A 24,351-nucleotide genomic window follows, 5' to 3' on the forward strand; every position below is an offset into this window, starting at 1 on the left:
TCTGTTTCAGATTCCTCCATCCAAATAAGTCTTCAGTTTACCGAAGTATTCAAAGTGCACCGGGAAGGTTCTCAGAAAACATGGATTCTTCAGATACACTAACAGAGAATAACCTGAATTATACTTGCTTTTTGCATAAACTTACACTGGTAAATTGCATTCTAGTTTGGCTTCTGTCAACTGTAGTTATGAGACATAATCGAGAAAGCCACTCAGAGGAGACTGAGCAGCACCAGCAAGCTGTAAAACAGGCTGAATTGCAAACATTATGTTTTGTTGCATAGACATCTGAGAACGGCTTTTTGACATTAACCTCTCCTCCCTCTTTGGTCACCATTATGGTACAACTCCTTTACTACTTCTCCTTTTCCTTGAAGATGGGTATCTGCTTCCAGTCATTCCTTTAACCCCTCACCCCATCTCCTACCATTCTGGGCTCCTGTGCAACTGACAAACTCAGGACTTTCCCTGCATAGGGGCATTGTTAAAAGGCTTCCCCTTAGCCTCATCAGTGTCACTAGAGATGGGGGGAGGGGATGGTGAAGGGAATGGCAGTGGGATGGATAGAGATGAGGTAATGCTGCAAATGAGGTTATGTGTGCCCAACAGTCTCTAAGCACCTGCCTGTAATATGGAGATAAATAATATTTATCTACTTCACAACATTGTTGTAAAGATTCATGTCTGACTGCTGTGACAAAATCAACAGTCTCGAGGCACCTTCAGAACTGATATTTATTGTGACATATTTTCGTGAAATTAAGGCATTAGGTCACAATCAATTTGTTAGTCTTTAAGATGCCACAGGATTTGAATAGCCTAAGCCTATATATGTTTGCTCATAAGTAAATTTCACTGGCTTCAATAGGTCTGGTTTGCAAGAAAATTGCACAGGGGTCAGCTTAACAGGGCAATACATGTCAGCTTCGAAGTCCCATGGAACAGCACATATATTTATAAGTCCCACTGAGCATAGGGTTCCCCCTCCCCAGATAAGTGAGTCTAAGGTTGTATGTAAATCTGTGCATTCCTATACTCGAAAGTAAGTCTCACTGCATTCAATGGGACTTATTCCATACGAAGTATCCAGGTAGGGCCTTCCTTTCTATGCGTTCGGTACAGCTCCCAGTTTTGTTTTGTTTTTTTAGGATGCTGCTCAATACAATTTTTACTACTACTATCGTAGAAGCAGAATAGCAGCAGTTCCTCGACGCTGTAGCGTAACGCTGCCAATATGGGGAAACGTTTAGCAGACGCTATAATTAGGTAGCACCCTCATGGCCACATCGGCAACGAAGGATTGGGTGAGGGAAGTGAAGGGACCAAAATTGAAAGAGAAACTCAGTCCCAACTCTCATCTCCAAAGAAGTTGGCCGTGGCGCCCTCTCGCAGTCGCATCACGTGCGCGCCAGGATACTGGCTGAGAGGGCTGCTGTGACTTCTTCCCGTCCCTTTCCTTGCCTGGGTTTCGGGACGCCCTAGTGAAACTCCGCCCCTGGGTACGGGCGAACGAACGAGGAAGAGGCAAAAGGAAAGAGAAAGGCAGGCGAAAGGAAGCGCGAGGGGCATCGCTTTGTCGTGAGGTGCTTGCCTTCCATCTGTCGAGTGACCAGGGAGCTTCAGGCACCCGAAAAGAGGAGGCGGTGGCAGGCGGCTGGTTGGCTGAGAAAGGCGCAGGGAACGCTGCCGTCGCAGCCACCACCACCCTTCTCCTCCCCCTTCCTCTCCGACGCCGCGGCCCAGTAGGAGGGACCTAGAGGCAGAGGAACCAGCCAGAGCTCATTCCCTGGTAGGGGGGAGCGACTTGCCGCCGCAGCCCTACCATGGCCACCAAGGTGAGGAGAAAGCGCCCCCGACCCCAGCACGCTGCAGCCACCCTGAGTTTCCTCCACACCCGGTCATAGATGGTCAACTCTGGCTCCCCTCACCAGCACCGCTTTTTGTTTGTTTGAAATAACTCGGGCGAGGAGGGTGGGGTGGTGATAGTTTTTGCGAGAACGGCTTAGAGCGGGGGGGGTGTCTCCAGGGTTAGGAGAAACTGGAGGGCTGTTGGGCGGCACTCTTTGCCCGCCAGCGCTGGGGGTCTGTTGGTGACTGAGGAGGGGGCATGTCAAAGGACGGTGTTGGAGGCGTTTTTCCTCCTCCCGCCCCGCAATTGAAGTCATTTGGTACACTTCGTGTATTGTATCCTTACAGACACACGTACACGTACGTTTGGGCCTCAAGCATACCTTCTGCTGTGGGCCAGCAAACGGGTGGAAAGACTGGAGAGAGCCTCCAGACTTTTACGTGCCTTTGGAAAGAGTTTCTCTTCGCTAGTGAGATGTTCATTAACCCCTGGTAAACAGTGAAATGAATGACTGGCTGTGATAAAAGGCTCAGATCCCTTCATCTGTCGGGCTCTGTCGTTACTCCATAAATAACTTTTCCCGAGCTCAGCGCTTGAAAACAATAATATGCGACAGTATAAAAACCTGCTCTCTAACTCCTGCCCATTATTTGTAGGTGTGTTCACATTTTTTACACAGTACCTGTTACTGGTCGTCCCAATGGTAGCATCTCTTATGTTTTATAATTCTAAAAAAATAGTTTTTTCCATGATGAAATGCAAACATTACAGATCTATAGTAGCTTAACAACACCATCCTGTGTATGTTTACTAGGAAGCAAGCCCCGTAGTTAAACTGGTCTGCCTTGCTAGTAAGTGTGTTTTGAGTTGCAGCCTAGATGTGCTTTCTGGGTTGTAAGAAAACATTTCAAAAATACTTTTCTGGGGTGGAGAAAAGTGCTAAGGGAGCAGCTGATTGATGTTAGTATAGTGTATGTGGGAACTTAGAAACAACTTGGTACAGTGTTCATACTGTAAATGTTTAAATTCTACAGCTATTTCATGTGGTTCTTTTTTTTAATTGTCCTGAAGGCAAGCTATGAAAAATTGGCCACCAAGCATATTTAAATACATCCTCTTTACTTTTCTTGATTATCTCATACACTAATTTGGCTCATGCATAATTACAACTAGTATTTCCAACCCACAGATGATGAAAAAAAATATGAAATGTGGTTGTAGCTGTCTTTTTTTAAAAAAGATTTTTTGGTTCTTTTTATGCACATGTTTTGGAATTGTATCTTAAAGGTTTAATTTAGTCATGCTTTCACACTTTTCTCCATTGCCCAGTTACAGCTATAGACTTTTTTTTTTTAAGTGCTTTAATTCTTAAGAGAGCCAGTGTGGTGTAGTGGTTAAGGTGCTGGGCTACGACCTGGGAGACCAGGGTTCGAATCCCCAAAGTCATGAAGCTCACTGGGTGACCTTGGGCCAGTCACTGCCTCTCAGCCTCAGAGGAGGGCAGTGGTAAACCACCTCTGAATACCGCTTACAATGAAAACCCTATTCATAGGGTCACTATAAGTTGGGATCGACTTGAAGGCAGTCCATTTCCATTTTTCTTTAATTCTTAAAAGTTGTTATGTAGTCTTCCAGAAATTTTGTTTTAAAAAAATGCCACTTTCTAAAACACCACATTTATTACTACTGTCTATGATTTGTGAAGCTCTCTTGCTTGGCAAACATGCTTTTACATAGTTAATTATATTTCCTGTTGTAATTATCCCTGGTTGTTTTTCCTTCCATTTTATAGATGAGCTGAGGCTGAGAGATCTGTGGCTTCACTGAAGCTATGGCACAAGTAAGACTGAATCTGATCAATCGCAATGGGTCTCATTCCAGTTCTTTATTGCAGACCAGTTCAGGCAAAATTCCTGAGGAAATGCCTTAAAACTTGGTCTTAACTCGTTTTTTCCTTTCCTGCTTGAATTCCGAGTACTAAGTACTGAAAAATAAAGGCTAAACTACAAAGAACTTGATCCAGTTCTGAAGATCAGTCTAATCAGGATCTTCAAAACCAGATCAAGCTCTCTGTAGTTTAGACTTTATTTTTCAATGCTCAGCATTTAAGCAGGAAAGGGAAAAATGAGTTAAGACCAAGTTTTAAAAAGACTAATCACAAGGAACAATTGCTGAGTAATACTCTTGCCTTATCATGGGTATAAAAAGCTTTCTTTCTTCGTTTAAGGTATTTTTTATGTATACTAACCACAAGCAATATTGAAATTAATTCATTGTGAGTTCTCAGTTTAAAGGTTATGGTTAAGATGTATTGTTTTCTTATACTTTCATTATTGAATTTACTGATATTCTGTATTATGACTAGTTTGGGATGTGCAGTTATGAGATCTTAAAAATAATTGTGAATAGCTAGCTGTATGGAAATGAAGTAGTTTCAGTTCCTGAAACTGATCAGCTTTTTGTTTAATTTCTTGTTTTGATTTTATATTAGTTGAGTTCCTTTCCCTGCCTGTAGCTGGACATTTGATAATATAATCCTGGATAATGTAAAAGTATAATGAAAGTGGAATAATAAACCAGAACAATTACATTACTTTTAAGTATCTTCTGACAGTAGTTGTGTATGCTGTGTATAAAGTTGATAAAGTAACATGATTCCCTTTTTAAAAAAAGAAAAAGAGGGGGGAGATTCCAGTAGTGGGAAATGCAGTTTGCTTTATTTGTGGAATTTACTAGTCATGGTTATTTTATTGGCTTGCTTTAAAATGGGAAGTATATAGGCTTTGATTGAGGTATTGAAGGCAAGCATAAGGAAGGAGCTCTGCAGCCATTCTTGTATGCAGTCCAGTATGTTGGGTGAGTGGTACTTGAACTGGGCAGAAGAATGAGGGTAAGAGGAAAGAAGGAATTCCTGTCTGAATGTTTTACTGTCTTTTGGCCTCAGTCCATGGGTCCTCATGCAGAGCAGTGGACAGTATGCATATGCAAGCACACACAGAGAATCTCTGTGTGCTCCTTCACCAATTAGATAACTGTCAGCTGTGGGAAGGAGCAAAAGGGTAAAGTAAGTTTGGAAGAGAAGCCAGAGTTTGTGATGCTGTATGTGCCTTTCTTGTACATCCTGGATACAGTGGCAATGAGATGAGGATGGTCTATTCATCAGCTATTTGACTTGCTTAGGCAGTTTTATTTGGGTCTGATGGCTTCTGTGAAAAAAACCTTATTTTAAATCATTGGAAGTATATGAAAGCAACACCACTTTGTTACCTATATTTAGATTTTTTTTGAAGAATTCCAAAACTATTTCTAAGCCTTATAGTGCTGTTCTCTGTTGACATCTCTTAACTGTTTGACATGCAAATATATTTACAAAGCACTTTTAATACCAGAGTGCAATGTGAATTTCCTCTTGCCAGCTGTTGAAAGCCAAAGCTATTGAAGGTTTTCCGCTTGGGCAGTAGCAGAAACGTAGTCCAATTGGTGCTTATTTCAGTGTTGGAATAGGCCACTACACTGTGCTCAAAGGAAGTGAAGGGTCATTGTTTCAGTGCCAGACATACACAACTTCATTCTGTAAACGTAGAGGCTCACTACATTTTTTATTTGACTAGTTTTCTAGAGGGAAATTACAGATTGCCCTATCCTTTACTTAGAAAAAATTGTACTGTGAACGATAAATCAAAAATCTAGAAACATTCAGGAATAATAAAAAGCTTAAAAATAAAAAGCTTGTAGCATGTTAATTTATAAAATATAATTTTGTTTTGATATCCTGTTTTGTTCATATTTCCAACTTATTTACTCTTAAATACTATGAGTTTCAGGTATCAGAGGCAATGCTCACATTTTCCAAAAATAACTTCGAAGTCGTATTTTAAGACATTAATTGGATAATATTTATAACAGTTTATTTTTTAAAAAAAATCAGTCCAAGTATAATAAAAGATGAAATGGAAATGGACTGCCTTCAAGTCGATTCCGACTTATGGCAACCCTACAAATAGGGTTTTCAAGGTAAGCGATATTCAGAGGAGGTTTACCATTGCCTCCCTCTGAGGCTGAGAGGCAGTGACTGGCCCAAGGTCACCCAGTGAGCTTCATGAAGCCTGCTCCATGAGCTAGAGGGAGCCCCAGCTGACGAGGAGTCAAGGCCCCAGCTGACAAAGCGTCAAGGGGAGTTAAGCAGCAGAGCGAGTTCGGCAGCAGGGCGAGGAGGCCAGGGCCCCCCACTCTGCCCGTCTGTTCCCTGACCTCAACTAAACCGCAGTCTCCAACCCATTGACGTAATAAACCTTAAACAAAACTATGCAGGTAAGAAGCCAGCAGGGGTGTGGGGGCTTTCCAGTGTTTTGCACCGCCTGCAGCATGTACGACTATCTGCCTGCTGGACAGCAGTCGTGGGTGTGCTCTCGGTGCAATGAGCTCCTGGCTCTCCGAGAACGACTTCATTTCCTTGAGGCCAAGGTGGCAGACCTGGAAAAGCTGAGAGAGGCAGAGAGGTGTGTGGAGGAGGCCTTCAGGGACGTTATAGCTGTGTCCCACTCCAACGATGATAGCTCTCCTGCTATCATGGAGAACGATGGTCTCGGGGAAGGAGAGCATCCAGCTGAGGAAGAGGGAAACGATCCCTTAGAAGGGACCCATTCCTTGGGGGATGAGCAGCTATCCTCTCGTGCCGAGGATATATTTCCAGGGGGTGGAGGGATCCTTGTAGTGGGTGATTCAATCATTAGGAACATAGACAGTGGGGTGTGTGATGGGCGTGTAGACCGCAAGGTGTTTTGCCTGCCTGGTGCGAAGGTTGCGGATATCGCCCGTCGTTTAGATAGTTTGGTAGACAGTGCTGGGAAGGAGTCAGTGGTCGTGGTGCACGTTGGCACCAATGACATGGGGAAATGCAGCCGTGAGGTCCTGGAAGCAAAATTTAGGTTGCTAGGTAGGATGCTGAAAGCCAGGACCTCCAAGGTGGCTTTCTCTGAAATGCTACCGGTTCCACGCGCAGGACCAGCCAGACAGGCCCAGCTTCGCAGTCTCAATGCGTGGGTGAGACGATGGTGTCGGGTGGAAGGGTTCGGATTTGTTAGGCACTGGGGAACATTTTGGGACAAGCCGGGCCTGTACAAAAGGGACGGGCTCCACTTGAACCAGAATGGAACCAGACTGCTGGCACTTAAAATTAAAAAGGTAGCAGAGCAGCTTTTAAACTGACTGAGGGGGGAAACCCGACAGGAGCTGAGAAAGGTCCGGTTCGGAATAAACCTCCCCCCTGGGATAAAAACCAAAGAAATGATGAAATTTTAAAAGGGGTAGGCCTAGAAGTAGGCATTGTGAGAGCAGGGGCACAGGATATAAATTCAGAAGAGCAAAATTACCACAGGCCTAACCACAAGTGCCAAAGACACTTGAAGAGAGACACTGCTTACAAGTGCCTGTACGCTTAATGCTAGGAGCCTCCGAACCAAGATGGGAGAACTGGAATGCTTGGTCTTAGAGAAGAGCATTGATATAGTGAGCATAACGGAGACCTGGTGGAATGGAGAAAACCAGTGGGATACGGTTATCCCTGGATATAAACTATATCGGAAGGACAGGGAAGGACGTATTGGTGGCGGAGTCGCTCTATACGTGAAAGAAGGCATTGAATCCAGCAAGCTCGAAACCCCAAAAGAGGCAGACTCCTCCACAGAATCGTTGTGGGTGGTGATACCATGCCCCAGGAGGGACTTAATACTGGGAACGATCTATCGTCCCCCTGATCAAAATGCTCAGGGAGACCTTGAGATGAGATATGAAATTGAGGAAGCATCCAAACTAGGAAATGTGGTAGTAATGGGTGACTTCAACTACCCGGACATAGACTGGCTGCATATGTGTTCCAGTCATGACAAAGAAGCAAAGTTTCTAGATATTCTAAATGACTATTCCCTAGACCAGTTGGTCATGGAACCGACCAGAGGGACGGCAACCCTGGACTTAATCCTCAGTGGGGACCGGGACCTGGTGCGAGATGTAAGTGTTGTCGAACCGATTGGGAGCAGTGACCACAGTGCTATTAAATTAAACATACATGTAACTGGCCAATTGCCAAGAAAATCCAACATGGTCACATTTGACTTCAAAAGAGGAAACTTCACAAAAATGAGGGGATTGGTAAAAAGAAAGCTGAAAAACAAAGTCCAGAGGGTCACATCACTCGAAAATGCTAGGAAGTTGTTTAAAAACACTATATTAGAAGCTCAACTGGATTGCATACCGCAGATCAGAAAAGGTACCGCCAGGGCCAAGAAGATACCAGCATGGTTAACGAGCAAAGTCAAGGAAGCTCTTAGAGGCAAAAAGTCTTCCTTCAGAAAATGGAAGTCTTGTCCAAATGAAGAAAATAAAAAAGAACACAAACTCTGGCAAAAGAAATGCAAGAAGACAATAAGGGATGCTAAAAAAGAATTTGAGGAGCACATTGCTAAGAACATAAAAACCAACAACAAAAAATTCTATAAATACATTCAAAGCAGGAGACCATCTAGGGAGACAATTGGACCCTTGGATGATAAGAGAGTCAAAGGTGTACTAAAGAACGATAAGGAGATTGCAGAGAAGCTAAATGAATTCTTTGCATCTGTCTTCACAGTGGAAGATATAGGGCGGATCCCTGAACCTGAACTAACATTTGCAGGAAGGGATTCTGAGGAACTAAGACAAATAGTGGTAACGAGAGAGGAAGTTCTAAGCTTAATGGATAATATAAAAACTGACAAATCACCGGGCCCGGATGGCATCCACCCGAGAGTTCTCAAAGAACTCAAATGTGAAATTGCTGATCTGCTAACTAAAATATGTAACTTGTCCCTCGGGTCCTCCTCCGTGCCTGAGGACTGGAAAGTGGCAAATGTAACGCCAATCTTCAAAAAGGGATCCAGAGGGGATCCCGGAAATTACAGGCCAGTTAGCTTAACTTCTGTCCCTGGAAAACTGGTAGAAAGTATTATTAAAGCTAGATTAACTAAGCACATAGAAGAACAAGCCTTGCTGAAGCAGAGCCAGCATGGCTTCTGCAAGGGGAAGTCCTGTCTCAATAACCTATTAGAATTCTTTGAGAGTGTCAACAAGCATATAGATAGAGGTGATCCAGTGGACATAGTGTACTTAGACTTTCAAAAAGCGTTTGACAAGGTACCTCACCAAAGACTTCTGAGGAAGCTTAGCAGTCATGGAATAAGAGGAGAGGTCCTCTTGTGGATAAGGAATTGGTTAAGAAGCAGAAAGCAGAGAGTAGGAATAAACGGACAGTTCTCCCAATGGAGAGCTGTAGAAAGTGGAGTCCCTCAAGGATCGGTATTGGGATCTGTACTTTTCGACTTGTTCATTAATGACCTAGAATTAGGAGTGAGCAGTGAAGTGGCCAAGTTTGCTGACGACACTAAATTGTTCAGGGTTGTTAAAACAAAAAGGGATTGCGAAGAGCTCCAGAAAGACCTCTCCAAACTGAGTGAATGGGCGGAAAAATGGCAAATGCAATTCAATATAAACAAGTGTAAAATTATGCATATTGGAGCAAAAAATCTTAATTTCACATATACGCTCATGGGGTCTGAACTGGCGGTGACCGACCAGGAGAGAGACCTCGGGGTTGTGGTGGACAGCACGATGAAAATGTTGACCCAGTGTGCGGCAGCTGTGAAAAAGGCAAATTCCATGCTAGCAATAATTAGGAAAGGTATTGAAAATAAAACAGCCGATATCATAATGCCATTGTATAAATCTATGGTGCGACCGCATTTGGAATACTGTGTACAGTTCTGGTCGCCTCATCTCAGAAAGGATATTATAGAGTTGGAAAAGGTTCAGAAGAGGGCAACCAGAATGATCAAGGGGATGGAGCGACTCCCTTACGAGGAAAGGTTGCAGCATTTGGGGCTTTTTAGTTTAGAGAAAAGGCGGGTCAGAGGAGACATGATAGAAGTGTATAAAATTATGCATGGCATTGAGAAAGTGGATAGAGAAAAGTTCTTCTCCCTCTCTCATAATACTAGAACTCGTGGACATTCAAAGAAGCTGAATGTTGGAAGATTCAGGACAGACAAAAGGAAGTACTTCTTTACTCAGCACATAGTTAAACTATGGAATTTGCTCCCACAAGATGCAGTAATGGCCACCAGCTTGGATGGCTTTAAAAGAAGATTAGACAAATTCATGGAGGACAGGGCTATCAATGGCTACTAGCCGTGATGGCTGTGCTCTGCCACCCTAGTCAGAGGCAGCATGCTTCTGAAAACCAGTTGCCGGAAGCCTCAGGAGGGGAGAGTGTTCTTGCACTCGGGTCCTGCTTGCGGGCTTCCCCCAGGCACCTGGTTGGCCACTGTGAGAACAGGATGCTGGACTAGATGGGCCACTGGCCTGATCCAGCAGGCTCTTCTTATGTTCTTATGTTCTTATGGCTATGTGGGGATTCGAACCCTGGTCTCCCAGGTCATAGTCCACCTTAACCACTATACCACACTGGCTCTATAATAAAAGATAGAGGCAATAAAAATTATTAAAGTTCAAATGGTTAGCTGGGAATACGTATTTTTGAAATGCCAGGATAATCCATAGTAACAGTATTGCATTTAAAATATATGCAAGGTCTAAGATGAATTGTTCAATCCAGTTGCCATGGCATATTTTCAGTGTATCTTGTTGCTGCTGCAAGATAGGACAATCATTCCATCAACTCCATGGCAGATGTGTGGAATTTACACTGCAGTGACCTATAGTCTGAGAGTAAGTGTCCCAAAAGCAAGCAAGTCAAGTCTTGTGACTTGGTGAACAGTTAATTTTATAGGGTTAGCCATGCTAGTTTCTTGCACCACAGTTTAGTAGCACCTTAAAATTTTAACATTTTATTGTGAATTCACATAGTTGATATATTACTAATGACACACCAAACATACTACAAAAAGTCCTGTGACACATTGAAAAACTTAACACGTTTTAGTATGGCATTAGCATTTGTGAATTACAGCCCTTGAAAGGTTATGACATAATAAAATTGTTAGTCATTATCATACCACAGGTTGTTGGTTTTGCTACAACAAATGTGACTGTCCATCTGAAAAACAATACTAAAGATTTTATGTATGGTTGAAGCAAACTACTAATGCAGTTATAAAAAAGGTATTATAATGGGGGACTGGTTCATACATTAAAAAAAATTGTCTCCATGATGATGCACTCATGCTATTGCCAGGGTTATATTTGCATTGAAATCAGCAATGTGTGACGTGATGCATCCATGGATACAACCACAACTTCCCAGCAGCAATTTTCACAACTGTAGAAATTGCTATGATCACAAGAATCGCTTCCAGGTAGTTGCAGCAATATCTGAATGTACTGGGTTGCATGTTACTGTTTTCCATACTAATGCATCTCCAGCACAGTTGGGATTCATTGTGTGACTATTTTAAAAATTTGAACTGGCCTTTAATGTTCAGCATTACATAATGAAATAAGTACTATAAAAAAGTAAGTCAGCTAGGTGAAGTGGTTAATGTGTCCTGCTACAACCAGGGAGACCCAGGTTCTGAAGTTCAAATTCCCATTCAGCCATGAAGAGTTCACTGGGTGACCTTGAAGTCGTTCATTCTTCCTCAGTCTGATTTACCTCATCGGATTGTTGCAAGGATAAAATCTGGAGGGGCTATATACACCACTGAGTTCATTGGAAGAACAGTAGGGTAAAATAAGCCATGTCTTTGCCTAATTATTGGAGATCATAATACAGTAGGGCCCTGCTTTTTGGCGGCCCGCTAATACGGCGGCTTTCAATTAGAGTAAGGCCCCACTCATACGGCGCTTGTTCTGCTTTTACGGCATTTTTTGTTCGTCGGTCACCGTTTTATTGATGGAGTTCCGTTTTTCAGCAGGTTTCGCTTTTCGGCAGAGGTCTGGAATGTAACTCGCCATATGAGTGGGGCCCTACTGTAATAGTGCTCTATTAGAACTAGCTATTTGTCAGCTGAATACAGCCAATCCATGAAAGTATCTCCACAAGCTGCTGTTCAGCTTTTCTGAACTTCCACTGATTTCAGTAGCAGCAGAATCATACCTACAAATCACTTTAAGTAACCATTTCCTGTATTCTCCTACTAAGCACAAGGCTGTTGATTATGCTCAAAAAAGTAGAAGCCATTTTTCCCCTGTAAATGATAAGAACAAATAGAAAGCAGTAGAACAAACATGTAACATCTTTTATGTAATTATGGAGATGGTCCAAAAGAAAATCTATAATGTTTGGAGACAAAGGCTGCAATCCTAACTATGTCTGCTGAATTCAGTGGGGCCCGGTAAGTGGGGTTAGGATTACTGTCTAGGTTTATTATAAATGGAAAATCTTAGTGATTCTTAAGATATTTAGACAAAATAAAATAAAGGCCCAGTTTGCAAGTCATGGTAAGCCACATCACTCTTGTTTCTGTCCTCCCCTAGCACAAGCAGGGACAACCAACCACAGTCCCTGGCTTAGCATTTGGTCTGAACCAGGGATCATCTTGGTTTGTTTTGCTCAAGTCACAGTGGATAAATCAGAAACAAAACTTGTCTTAGCAGTCATGGTTTGTTTGTGTGAAATGAACCACAAACCCCAGTTCAGAGATTGTGGTTTGTTGTTCATGCTAGGAGAGGAGCGAAAGGGGAGCCATGTGTGTATTTACTGTAAACCATTAACCATGGCTTACCATGAGATGTGTACCCAGCTACATTCTGCCAATCTCTTAACAGCAAGCGCACCTCAACTTTCCATAATTGCAGAAAAATGGAAGTTCTTAACTAGTACTATCTTTTGCATCCCTGCATAACAAGTTGAAGGATAAGGATGTGTGTGTATTGATGGACAGCCTGGCCTTTTTATTTGCTTTTAAAGGAGGCAAATTTGGCTTTTGGCTTTGGTTCTTAATTTGATATTTTAAATATGTTACATCGACCCATGAGTCTTCGGAAAAGGAGAGCAAAATATAAAAAGCAGTTGAAGTGCTTCAATATTTCATTTATTTAATCACAATGGGTTGCATTCATCTAAAACCTACTCAGAGTAGACCCACTGAAATTAATGAACCTCAGTAGGACTTAGCTGAATACAATCCAATAACATTGTTTACAATTCTGCAGAAACAAGTACAAAGATCAGTTATATATTGCTATATTTTCCTTTTATGCTGTCAATGCTCTCCGACTACGACAGAGTCAAATGAAATCTATTTTGTTTTCCCCCAGTTCCAAACAGAGACATGTTGGAATGCAGTCCATTATGGAAATGAGCTTATTTTGGGGGGGCATAAATTTTAGAAACTGGACTAACAAGGAGCAGAAACTGGACTGCACCTTGTTCCTAAATTTGGGGTTTTTTTTAATGTAGGGCATTCCTTTTAAAGATACCTTCCCATGATTACAAAGGAGTCAATGAACAGGCATGAATTGATTTCAGATGATACAAAAATAATCTTCCTGGAACATGAGCACATGACTTCAATTACAATCTTGCTTTGTTCTGGCCAGATGGTGACTTTGTTTTTCAGTTATATTAGAACTCATGATGTGTGAACCCTCCCTTCCCCTCCAGCTTGATTTGAATGGACTCAAGAAAAAATAATTTTCAAAACAAAGGAAAATCTAACCTACCCCTGCCACTCTGAAGTTCAGTTCAGTCAAGCTTCTGATGATGTGGAGGGCTGAATGCCTCCTTCTTCCTAAAACTGCTGGCTGGCTGCAGAGTATCAGGAACTGTTGCAGGCCCTACACTAGATTGCCATCTAGGACACATTTGTGACAGCCTCCTTGGTGTTGGAAACCACAGGAAAAACAGTTTCCATATTCACAGGGATGTAGGAATGGTGGGAACTATTTCACATGGTTGGAATCAGGAAGCCCTGACTTGGGAATGCTCTTCCCAGAAAGGCTCACATGGTGTCTACTCTGATGTGTCTGGCTTTCCTAGGCTTCTTCATTTTTCTTTATCTGTTCTACTCTGATATTCAAATATTATATTTATGCTGCTTTTATAGATTTTCAGTCTTTAGCTTATTTTATGGTGGTTTAATATTTTATTCTAAGCAGCCCTGATGTACTTGAATGAGAGGAGGAGATGATGGTGATGATGATGATTAGAGTTATTACCAGAAGATCCCAGGGGGTCACAGCAATGTGAAATACAACATTAAAAACAGTTTAAAACAAATTACAATCACAACTAGAATGGGTCCTAAAATATATTTCAAATGTCAAAAGGCCAGGGTAAAGAGGTGCATACAACACAAACTGTATAATGAAGCTGCCAGACACACCTCTGTGTGGAGGGAATTCCACAACGTAGAGGCTGATACAGAGAATTCCCTCTCCTGGGCCGCTCCACTCTCCCAAGCTTCTGAAAGTGGAGCAACTGCCAAGAAGGCGTCCTTGGCTGATCGTAACACCAGAGAGAGTCTGTAGGGAAGGAGGTGGTCTTTCCGATATTTGGGGTCTAAGTAATGTGGGACTTTAAACACTAGCATGAGTACCTTGAATTGAGCCCAGAAACAAACTGGCAGCCAATACAGCTGTTTAAAACAGGGACTATTTGAGTTCTAAATGGAACCCCAGCCAGAAATCTGGCTGCTGCATTATGGACCAGTTGAATTTCCAAGTCGTCTTCAGAGGCAGCCCTGCGTAGAACACACTACAGTAATCCAATCTGGAAGTTACCAGAGTGTAGAGTATCATGGTCAAGTCATTTCAGTCCAAAAGGGGACAAACGGAACAAACTGGAGCTGGTAAAAGGTACTCTTAGCCACTGAGTCTCCAGTGACAGTGTTGAGTCCAGGAGCAGCCCCAAGTGTGGACCTTTTCCTTCCAGGGGAGTGCAACCCCACCCAGAACACGCTGTCTCCCTACCTCCTGGACATGAGAACTTGGGGCTAAAGATGTGATGGCGCAGAAAAAAGTGGGGAGGGGGTTCCTGAAATTTTTTTTTCCTGGCTGTTCACATTTCTACTCGGGACTCATAAAAACTTTGTCTTTTCAGGATTCAGCTTCAATTTATTGGTCCACATTCAGCCCATCACCACCTGCAGGCATTAGTCTAACACCTTAGTTGCCTCTCCTGATTTTGATGAAATAGTGAGATGGAGCTGGGTGTTCTTGATATGTTGGTGACACCTCACTCCAAATCTGCTGATGATAGCTCCTGGTGGCTTCATATAGTTGTTAAATAGCATGGGGAGGGGGCGAGATGGAACCCTGAAGGACACCACAGGAAAACTTGCAGGGCACCAAACAGTAGCCTCCCATAACTAGCTTCTGGAAATGGCCCTGAAGGTAGGAACAGAACCACTAAAGCACAGTGCCCCAACCCCCATCTCCCTGAGACACTCCAGAAGGACACTGTGGTCAATAGTACTGAACGCTACTGAGAGATGAAGGAAATTTAGCAGGGTCACACACTTCCTATCTCTCTACTGACAAATGTCATCAGCCAGGGCAACCAAGGTGGTTTCAGTGTCATGATCGGGCCTGAAGCCAGGTTAGAATGGATCTAAGTAATCAGTTTCCTTCTAGCATGCTTGAAGCTGTAGTGCCATCATCCTCTCAAGCATCTTGCTCCAAAAGGGGATATAAGCTGTGACTTGGTTTGACATTACAGTAGGGCCCCACTCATACGGTGGGTTACGTTCCAGACCCCCACCGAAAAGCAAAACCCGCCAAAAAGCAAAACTCCATCAGTAAAATGGTGCCTGAAGCCCCAAAAAATGCTGTAAAAGCGGAACAAGCGTCGTATGAGTGGGGCCTTACTCTAATTGAAAGCTGCCGAATTAGCGGAATGCCGAAAAGCAGGGCCCTACTGTATGTGTGAATGTGGCCAGTTCATAGCACTTAATGAAAGACTTATTAACTGTTCCATTGTTGCTGCTACCACTTCAGGTGGATGAACTTTGTAGCCTGGCCAGCCATTCTTTTTTTCTTGCAGTCTCATTCTGTTGCAAAGTATACGTGTGAAAAGCCAGAAAAACAATTGTGAAAGTGCTATCCTTCTATGCTTCATTGCAGTATTTATTGACTGATAATACTATAAATAGTATGTTTTGCCTTATTGGGGTGTTGTCCATTCCTGAAAACAGTTCTCTTCCTTGGAATGTTAATAGCTTTACTTGCTGTGCTGGTAACCCAAAATTTCCATAAATGTAGTTGTGTAGTGACTTGCTTCCCCCCCCCTTTTTTTTTTTTTGGTCATGGCAATGAAACTTTGTGCATAGGAAATGAATCTCTTTTCTTTGGCCTTAATTGACAGAGCAGATTTTTTCCTTCTGGTTTTTAAGAGCCATTTCTTAAACCTCAATGTAAAGCTGGGATAGATCAGAGGTTTTTAAAAATTTCTCCCAAGCTAATTTAGATCTTAGAATGACAACAATACAGGAGCAAAATTTCTTGGAAAAGAGCTTATTTTATTGTCTTACAAGATAGTTGTACAGAGAGGTTCTACACATCCATGCATTGTTTATTTCTGGGCTTTTTTTAAACCAAACTTGCTTTTTTATACTCATCTGAGGAAATGATACAACATGATACCATGTTGGCGCAGCAACTGCAAGTACTCTTGGATGAAACTCATTATCTTGACCCATCCCACTCTGGGTTCAGGCCTGGTTATGGGACTGAATTGGCCTTAGTTGCCCTGATGGTTGACCTTTATCGAGAGAAGGACAGGGGGAGTGCAACCCTGTTATTCTTACTTGATCTCTCAGCGGCTTTTGATACCATTGACCATGGTATCCTTCTGGGCCGACTTGGTGAGATGGGTATTGGAGGCACTGTTTTACAGTGGTTCCGATCCTATCTCCAAGGTCACTCTCAGAGAATAGCATTGGGTGGCTGTCTTTCGGCCCCCTGGCAGCTGTGCTGTGGGGTGCCGCAGGGTACCATCTTGTCCCCCATGCTGTTTAACATTTATATGAAGCCCTTGGGAGCAGTCATCAGGAGCTTTGGGGTGAGGTGTCAGCAGTATGCTGATGATACCCAGCTCTATTTCTCCATAACATCTGAATTGGGAGAGGCTGTGCAAGTCCTGGACCGCTGCCTGGACTCAGTGGTGGGCTGGATGAGGGCCAATAAACTGAGTCTGAATCCTAGCAAGATGGAGGCACTGTGGGTTGGTGGTTCCCGAGTTTGGATAATTGGTCAGTTGCCTGCCTTGGATGGGGTCGTACTCCCTCTAAAAGAGCAGGTCCGTAGTCTGGGGGTGCTCCTGGATCCATCTTTGTCGCTAGAGGCCCAGGTGACCTCAGTGACTAGGAGTGCCTTTTACCAGCTTCGGCTGGTGAGACAGCTGCGGCCGTTTTTGGACCGGGATAGCCTGACCACTGTTGTCCACGCACTGGTAACCTCCAGGCTGGACTACTGTAATGCTTTCTATGTGGGGCTGCCCTTGAGGTTGGTCCAGAAGCTGCAGCTGGTGCAAAATGTGGCGGCGAGACTGCTCACTGGAACAGGGTATCACCAACATGTCAACCCTCTGCTGAAAGAATTGCATTGGCTGTCCATTTGCTACCGGGCCAAGTTCAAGGTTCTAGTTTTTGTGTACAAAGGCCTATACTGTACAGCTCGGGACTAGGATACCTGAAAGACCGTCTTATCCCTTATATACCCAGCCGAACACTGCGCTCTCCAGGTGAGGGCCTCCTACAGGTACCATCTTATCAGGAGGTTCATTCTGTACAATATAGGAAATAGACATTTAGTGTGGTGGCACTTACCCTGTGGAATTTCCTCCCTTTGAATATTAGGCAGGCGCCATCTCTGCTATCTTTTCGGCACCTTTTGAAGACTTTCCTCTTTCAACAAGCCTTTTAAGTTGAGAGTTATCCTAGCCTGTGTTCTGTGTCAGAATTGCTTAACATGTTTTTTAATAATGTTTTTAACTCTTTTAAAAAAGTTTTAAAAATGTTTTTAACGCTGTTTTGTCTTAATGTATTTTAAGATTTGTTTTTATGGTGTTTTTAGTGCCTTGTTTGACGCCCTGGGCTCCTGCTGGGAGGAAGGGCGGGATACAAATTAAATAAATAAATAAGAAATAATAATAATATACTTACATTTGATCTTCAAAGTGTATTTACCAACAGGGTTTCTTGGGCTGGTCGCATCCTGATAGTCTTGGTTCTTGTGAGGAGAAGGGTACTGGAAAACGTCCTCACATGAAACATGGAAACCATCAGTTTGAGTAGCATTTCAAAAATAAAAATTAATAAGAATAATACTTTATTTGTCAAATCTGTAGTAGACCGATGATGGCCTGTACCACAGAGCCATCTGACACCAACTGTCATACGGAAAAGATCAAGAAGGTGAAGGAGGCAAATGCAGTGTTGGGCACCTACTCCAGATGAGCAGCTTTTTTGTTTGTTAAGTGTGTGGCTTTATATTCTTGCACTTTATAAATGTTGTGAGCCACTCTGAGGACTCCAGGTGAAGTGGAATATCAGTCTATTAAATAAATATTGTGGACCTCTTCAGCAGAAGCAGATCCATTATTCCCTTGGACAGCTCAGTAGACTCAGCAGTAGTATTTTGAAAACCAACACAGTCTAATAAAAGTGTCACAAACTTGGGTAGGTAGTTTTGACACACAGTTACAAAAAAGGATTGTGTATACACTATTTTTAAAATGGATTTGTCTGGTAGTCCATGTAAAAAGTAGGCAGAATTTAGCATTCTTGCTATGTTATGCTGTATATGATGCAGTTAATTTGGACTTAGAATCATAAACTAGTAGCGTTGGAAGGGGCCTATAAAGCTATCAAGTCCAACCCTCAGTTCAGTGCAGGAATCCAACTTAAAGCACTCCCAACAGATGGCTGTCCAGCTGCCTCTTGAATGCCTCCAGTGTTGGAGAGTCCACTACCTCTCTAGGTAATTGATTCCATTACCGTATGGCTCTATCAGTTAGGAGGTTTTTCCTGATGTTCAGTCAAAATCTAGCTTCCTGCAACTTGAGCCCATTCTGTGTCCTGCACTCTGGGATGATCGAGAAGAGATCCCGCCGCCTCCCCCCCCCATGTGACAACCTTTCATGTACTTGAAGAGTGCTATCATATCTCCCTTCAGTCTTCTCCAGGCTAAACATGCCCAGTTCTTTCAGTCGCTCCTCATAGGGCTTTGTTTCCAGTCCCCTGATCATCCTTGTTGCCCTCCTCTGAACCTGTTCCACTTTGTCTGCATCCTTCTTGAAGTGCGGAGACCAGAACTGGACGCAGTACTCAAGTTGAGGCCTAACCAGTGCTGAATAGAGGGGAACTAATACGCGATTTGGGTACGATATTTGGGCAGGATTTGTTCTTCATAAATCTGTGTTGGCTCCTAGTAATCACTGCATTGTTTTCAAGGTGCTTACAGATGGACTGCTTTATAATCTGCTCCAGAGTTTTTCTAGGGATTGATGTTAGGCTGACTGATCTGTAGTTCCCTGGTTCCTCCTTTTTGACCTTTTTGAAGGTAGGGATAACATTAGCTCTTCTCCAGTCATCCAGCACTTCACCAGTCCTCCATGATTTCGCAAAGATAATAGACAGCAGTTCTGAGAGTTCTTGAGCCAGTTCCTTCAATACTCTAGGATGCAGTTTATGGGGCCCTACCTATTTGAACTCATTCAAAGTGATTTAAGTATTCCTTGACTGTTTGTCTATCAATCTCAAGTCCCAATCCTGCCCCTTCTACTTCATGTTTCCCGGGAGGGTCATAGACCCTTTTTTGGGAGAAGACTGAGCCAAAGGAGGAATTGAGCACTTCTGCCTTTTCTTTATCATCTGTTATCATTTTGCCATCCTCATTGAGTAGCTGTGCCGCCATTTCTTTTCTCTGTCTTTTACTGTGGACATACCTGAAGAAAGCTTTTTTGTTGCTTTTAGCATCCCTTGCTAACCTCAGCTCATTCTCAGCTTTAACCTTCCTGATGCCATCCCTGCATTTCCGTGATTCCTGCCTGTACTCTTCCTTTGTGGCCTGGCCTTCTTTCCACTTCCTGTATGTGTCCTTTTTTGTTTTCAGGTCATCTAAGCTTTTTGTGAAGCCACATTGGCTTCTTCTGCTGTTTTCCCCCTTTTTTCTTTGTTGGAATTGCTTGCCATTGCACTATTAGAATTTCCTTTTTTAGAAACTCCCACCCATCTTGGACTCTTTTTCTCATTAGGGTCGCTTGCCACGGAACCGTACTTACAATTGTTACGAGTTTATTAAAATCAGCTTTCCTGAAGTCCAGCGTGCGTGTATGGCTACTTTCAGCTTTGCTTCTGTTAAAATCAAGAATTCAAGTATGGTGTGGTCACTTTCCCCCAGAGGTCCTGTAACTGCCACTTTATCCACCAATTCATCTCTATTGGTTAGAATCAAGTCCAGGATAGCTGATCCTCTGGTTGCTTCCTCCACTTTCTTAAAAGTTATCTCCAACACAAGTCAGAAATTTCTTGGAGGGGCTGTGTTTGACAGAATTTGTCTCCCAACAGATATTGAGATAATTGAAGTCCCCCATTACTACTGTCATGCCTCCTTGAAACATTGACTATTTGCTTTTCAAAAATTACATATTTAATAAACCTAAAAGTAGAAGAGAAAATTAGGGAGCCAAGGCAGATGGAAAGCAAGAGAGAATAACTGGTTTATGCTAGTAATTTGGATCCAAGCAAAGATGTCCAAAACAAGGGCAGTGGAATAAGCACCGTTTTCTACGATCACCTGACCTACTAAATTCTTTAATTAACATGCTACTTGGCAGTCTTCTTATAGGTGCTTTAAACACCACATAACAATTACCAGTATGTGTTTCTGCAGTTAAAACTTGACTAGCAACACTGTCTGCTGTTATGTTCACCCACCCATTTTTCCCAAAGATTCAAACAACTTTTGAGAATGACACTTCTACCATTTATTTTTAGCATACTTGAGGCACTGCAGTAATATGAACATAAACTGGCCTGTTTTTCCTGACAGTTACTGTGACTGAGACAGACTTCACTGGTGCAAGACTTCTGTATATCAGTGACTTAATTGTAGAGCACCATCAGTAGTTTTTAGTTTTCACTTAAAGCAGTAATGGGAAATCTCTGGCTTGCAGGCCTAATTAGTTCCTTGACAAGAAGGGGTCCTTATAATTGCCAATGAGCTGATTATTAAAATGATGTCAGGTGACTGATACGTGGGTACCCTGTCCACCTGATAAAGTTCACCCATGGGGGTAGTAGAAGTCCACCATCTGGATCCAGTTCTCCACCCGTGACTTAAAGCATTGAAATAAGCATCAATAATATGGCTGTTTGATATAACACAGTATGCCACATCTGGACATCTTGTTGGGGCTCGTTTCAAGGAGGCAAGCTCTTATCGGGCAGGGCTTATCAGTTCAAATCCCTGCTCGTGTCTCCTAGGACCAGCTAAAGATCACCCCCACAGTGAATGGCTCAGGGGTTACGTGCCCTGCCACCTGTGCAGCCGTGGGCAAGCTGCATAGTCCCATGGAACCCATTTGCCCCCCAGCTGGCAGTTGCGGACAAGGAAGGGGGTGGCTTGTGCAGGTGTGGCAAACTGAGCAAGCCCTAGCCAACTGGGGAGGACTAGCCTCAGAGGGAGGCAATGGTAAACCCCCTCTGAATACCGCTTACAATTAAAAATTATATTCATAGGGTAGCCATAAGTCGGGATCGACTTGAAGGCAGTCCATTTCCATCTCCAATGGGCACTGAGGTATTTGGTGAAACATCTTTTATTGTTTAGAAAAAAACAGGGTCTATCTCTATACTAATCAGAATACTGATTATATAGCTTATGAAGGTTCATATGTGTGTGTGTATGTATGTATATATATATATATACACACACATACCTCTAATTCCCTCCCCTTCCTCTGTTGTTTCTCCTGTAGTATAGCTGAGATTATATGCTCTGTGGGGGGGGGATATAAATATTTTTGTAAATTAAAAAAGGGAAAGCCATAGGGTTCTTGTTCCTGTTCCTCATGCGAATTAACTGGTCCTATAAGGAGAAAAGAGATCTTATTGGCTTCTGGGCCCTTCTCATGGCACATAAGTGAGTGGAGAGCTGTGCATTTTGTGTGTGTGTGTGTGTATATACATATACAAATAAAATAACTTTCATAAAAACATAAAGGGGATAGCTAATAGGGAAGTGAGGCATGTTGTCTTCTCATATTAATACATTGCCAGTTTAAATAAGACAGGACCTGGGGGGGGGAAATAGTTAATCCATTGTTATATGGAAGGTGATAACTTCTCCTAAAGGTGTTGAAGCACCAGACATTACTCAACATCAAATTCCAAATAGCAGGGATGTAATTCAACAAAAAATGCATATATTTGAAATACAGGAACATAGGAAGCTGCTTTATACAGAGTCAGACTATTGGTCCATCTAGCTCAGTACTGTCTACACCAGTGCTCTTCACCTTTGGGTCCCCAGATGTTGTTGGGCTGCAACTCCCATGATCCCTTGACCAGTGGCTATGCTGGCTGGGGATGATGGGAGTTGTAGTCCAAGAACATCTGCGGACCCAAGGCTGAAGAACAGTCAGGATTGAACTTGGGACCTTCTGTATGCAAGGCAGATGCTCTGCCACTGAGCTATGGCCCTTCCTGTAGGAAGGTTAATGAGGTTTCCAGGACTAAATTAATAATTATCAAGAACTTAACTTCATAGATAGCTTAAAACTGGACAGCTCCACATCATGTAGAAAAGGGACCCTATTTCTGCTAACACTTTGGAGATGGAAAACAATTCATGGTGGAGCTGCTGTGTTTTCAGTAAGTCTCAAACAGTAGTTTTTTTGGATGAGTTGATCAGATTAAGGGAGGACATTTTGATAGACAGGAGTGCTAGGTGGAATGAGGCATTTCAGCTTCTGTTCTGCTCCTTGTGAAGGTAAGTTATATCCATCTTATATCTGTCCAAGAACCACCAATATAAAGAAGCAAGCCTGCTATCCCAGCCAGATTTTCCAGGAGCTTTGGGAGTGTAGATACTACAAAAGCTGCTTGTCTAAAAATGGATGAAAGGAGGTGTTTAAATTGGAGAAACTGTCAAATAGTAGATTTGGTTAGACAAGTTTCACCTGTAACATATGAAAAAACTTTAATTTACTCTCAATGTCCAAAATTTAGCCCCAACTCATAACCTGGCAAGATAGCCATAGCCTCCATGTAATGTTCTTACTACCTTATTTCAGAACTGAGTTGTGTCATAAAGTTAATCTGGCATGTGCATATATGTCAGCCCTGCTTCTAATGAGTGCCTCCCAGGCAACTTAAGTGGCATGAATAGCAGAAAATCAAGATGTAGAGATGTGGATCCAGGTGTCTGCCATTCCTCTAACAGGGCTATAAGGTTCTCAGTTCAGCCCAACTATGAGACAGGTCCACTAGATTGATCCAGCCAAGATGGATACCCAGTGAAAAATAATAAATTGGGACAATTGAAACTCCCTTCCCTAATTGATTGTAATTTCCGTAAAAAATCATAGTTTGCATTTTTACATAATATATATTTTGTTGAGCTATGTAAATGGTTTAGATTTCTTGAAATATAAAGTGGTATAAAAGTTAGATAAATAGTTTGACTCCCATCCACATAAAATCCCTCATGAGATCAATTTTCGTGAAACAGGGTTTTGGCACTTGTAGGGGAAGTAAGTAGATCAGATGAAGAAAAATATTTATTTTTATCAGTTTCCCCACACACATTTAGGGGGAGGGGAATCTGCTTTGATATTACATTAAAATTCAATTTCAACTATCATTACTGGACGCCAATAAAATTGCGATCCAGGAAATAACTCCCTAGAGAAGTGCCAGCCTCAGGACATGAGGACATCCCCCCCCCTTAATGAAGTAGCCCAATTATGTAACTGAATTCTGGAGTCAGGCCTGTTTAAAGCTAGAATTGTTTGGTTCAAATGTGAGACAAACTAGTGTATCATCTGCATGTAAGGCCAATATGTCTCCCAACCCACCAAAATTAAACCTAGATCTCATCAGAACTTTGAATAACACAGGGCAGTGGTTTCAGAGGTATATAAATAAAAGGGGTTGTGAGCAGAGAGATTCCTCAAATTATACCTGCTTGTATGTATGTAGTGGTTGCTAATATGTCCTGATCTTATGTCTACTATTGGAATACATCACCTAAGGACTTCCGGGAAGGGTGACTTCGCTTGTGCCTGCTTTTGAGACGGGCTCCCGCCTCAAAAGAAGCTTATTCAGATATAAATCAGTCAGAACATTTTTTTTTTGACTGATGAAATTTCTCCCGGGCAGGGAGAAACGTAGAGATCAACCTCAAAAGCCTGTTTTTGTTGGGAGGACTGGATTTCATTAATTTATGAGAAAAGGTCCAGCCAGCAATGCCGGACGGACTTCCGAACAAGCTCTATCTGATTAATGCGATACGTTTATCTTTTCTTCAAAGAGAAAACGGACTAACAGGCAAGCACCCTTCTTTCT

The 24,351-nt window shown here is 42.6% G+C and overlaps 2 protein-coding genes across 4 annotated transcripts in view; both read left to right on the top strand.

Moving 5' to 3' along the window:
• The window catches only part of ZDHHC14 (zinc finger DHHC-type palmitoyltransferase 14), a 126,214-nt gene extending 125,562 nt beyond the window's left edge, over positions 1-652 (top strand). Inside the window, exon 10 of the mRNA XM_061624243.1 lies at positions 11-652. Within this exon, the coding sequence (XP_061480227.1) occupies positions 11-28 (18 nt within the window). The 3' untranslated portion in view covers positions 29-652. The remainder of the gene's footprint in view (positions 1-10) is intronic.
• Positions 653-1,437: 785 nt separating this feature from the next.
• The window catches only part of SNX9 (sorting nexin 9), a 66,662-nt gene continuing 43,748 nt past the window's right edge, over positions 1,438-24,351 (top strand). The window contains exons 1-2 of one of the 3 annotated variants that reach the window (XM_061624227.1): positions 1,438-1,835; positions 3,642-3,689. In XM_061624227.1, the coding sequence (XP_061480211.1) occupies positions 3,681-3,689 (9 nt within the window). In that variant the 5' untranslated portion in view covers positions 1,438-1,835; positions 3,642-3,680. The remainder of the gene's footprint in view (positions 1,836-3,641; positions 3,690-24,351) is intronic. The other 2 variants (XM_061624226.1, XM_061624228.1) reach the window with 2 other exon arrangements.

Source organism: Rhineura floridana, chromosome 4 (assembly GCF_030035675.1).
Source record: "Rhineura floridana isolate rRhiFlo1 chromosome 4, rRhiFlo1.hap2, whole genome shotgun sequence".
NCBI classification, from domain to species: Eukaryota; Metazoa; Chordata; class Lepidosauria; order Squamata; family Rhineuridae; genus Rhineura; species Rhineura floridana.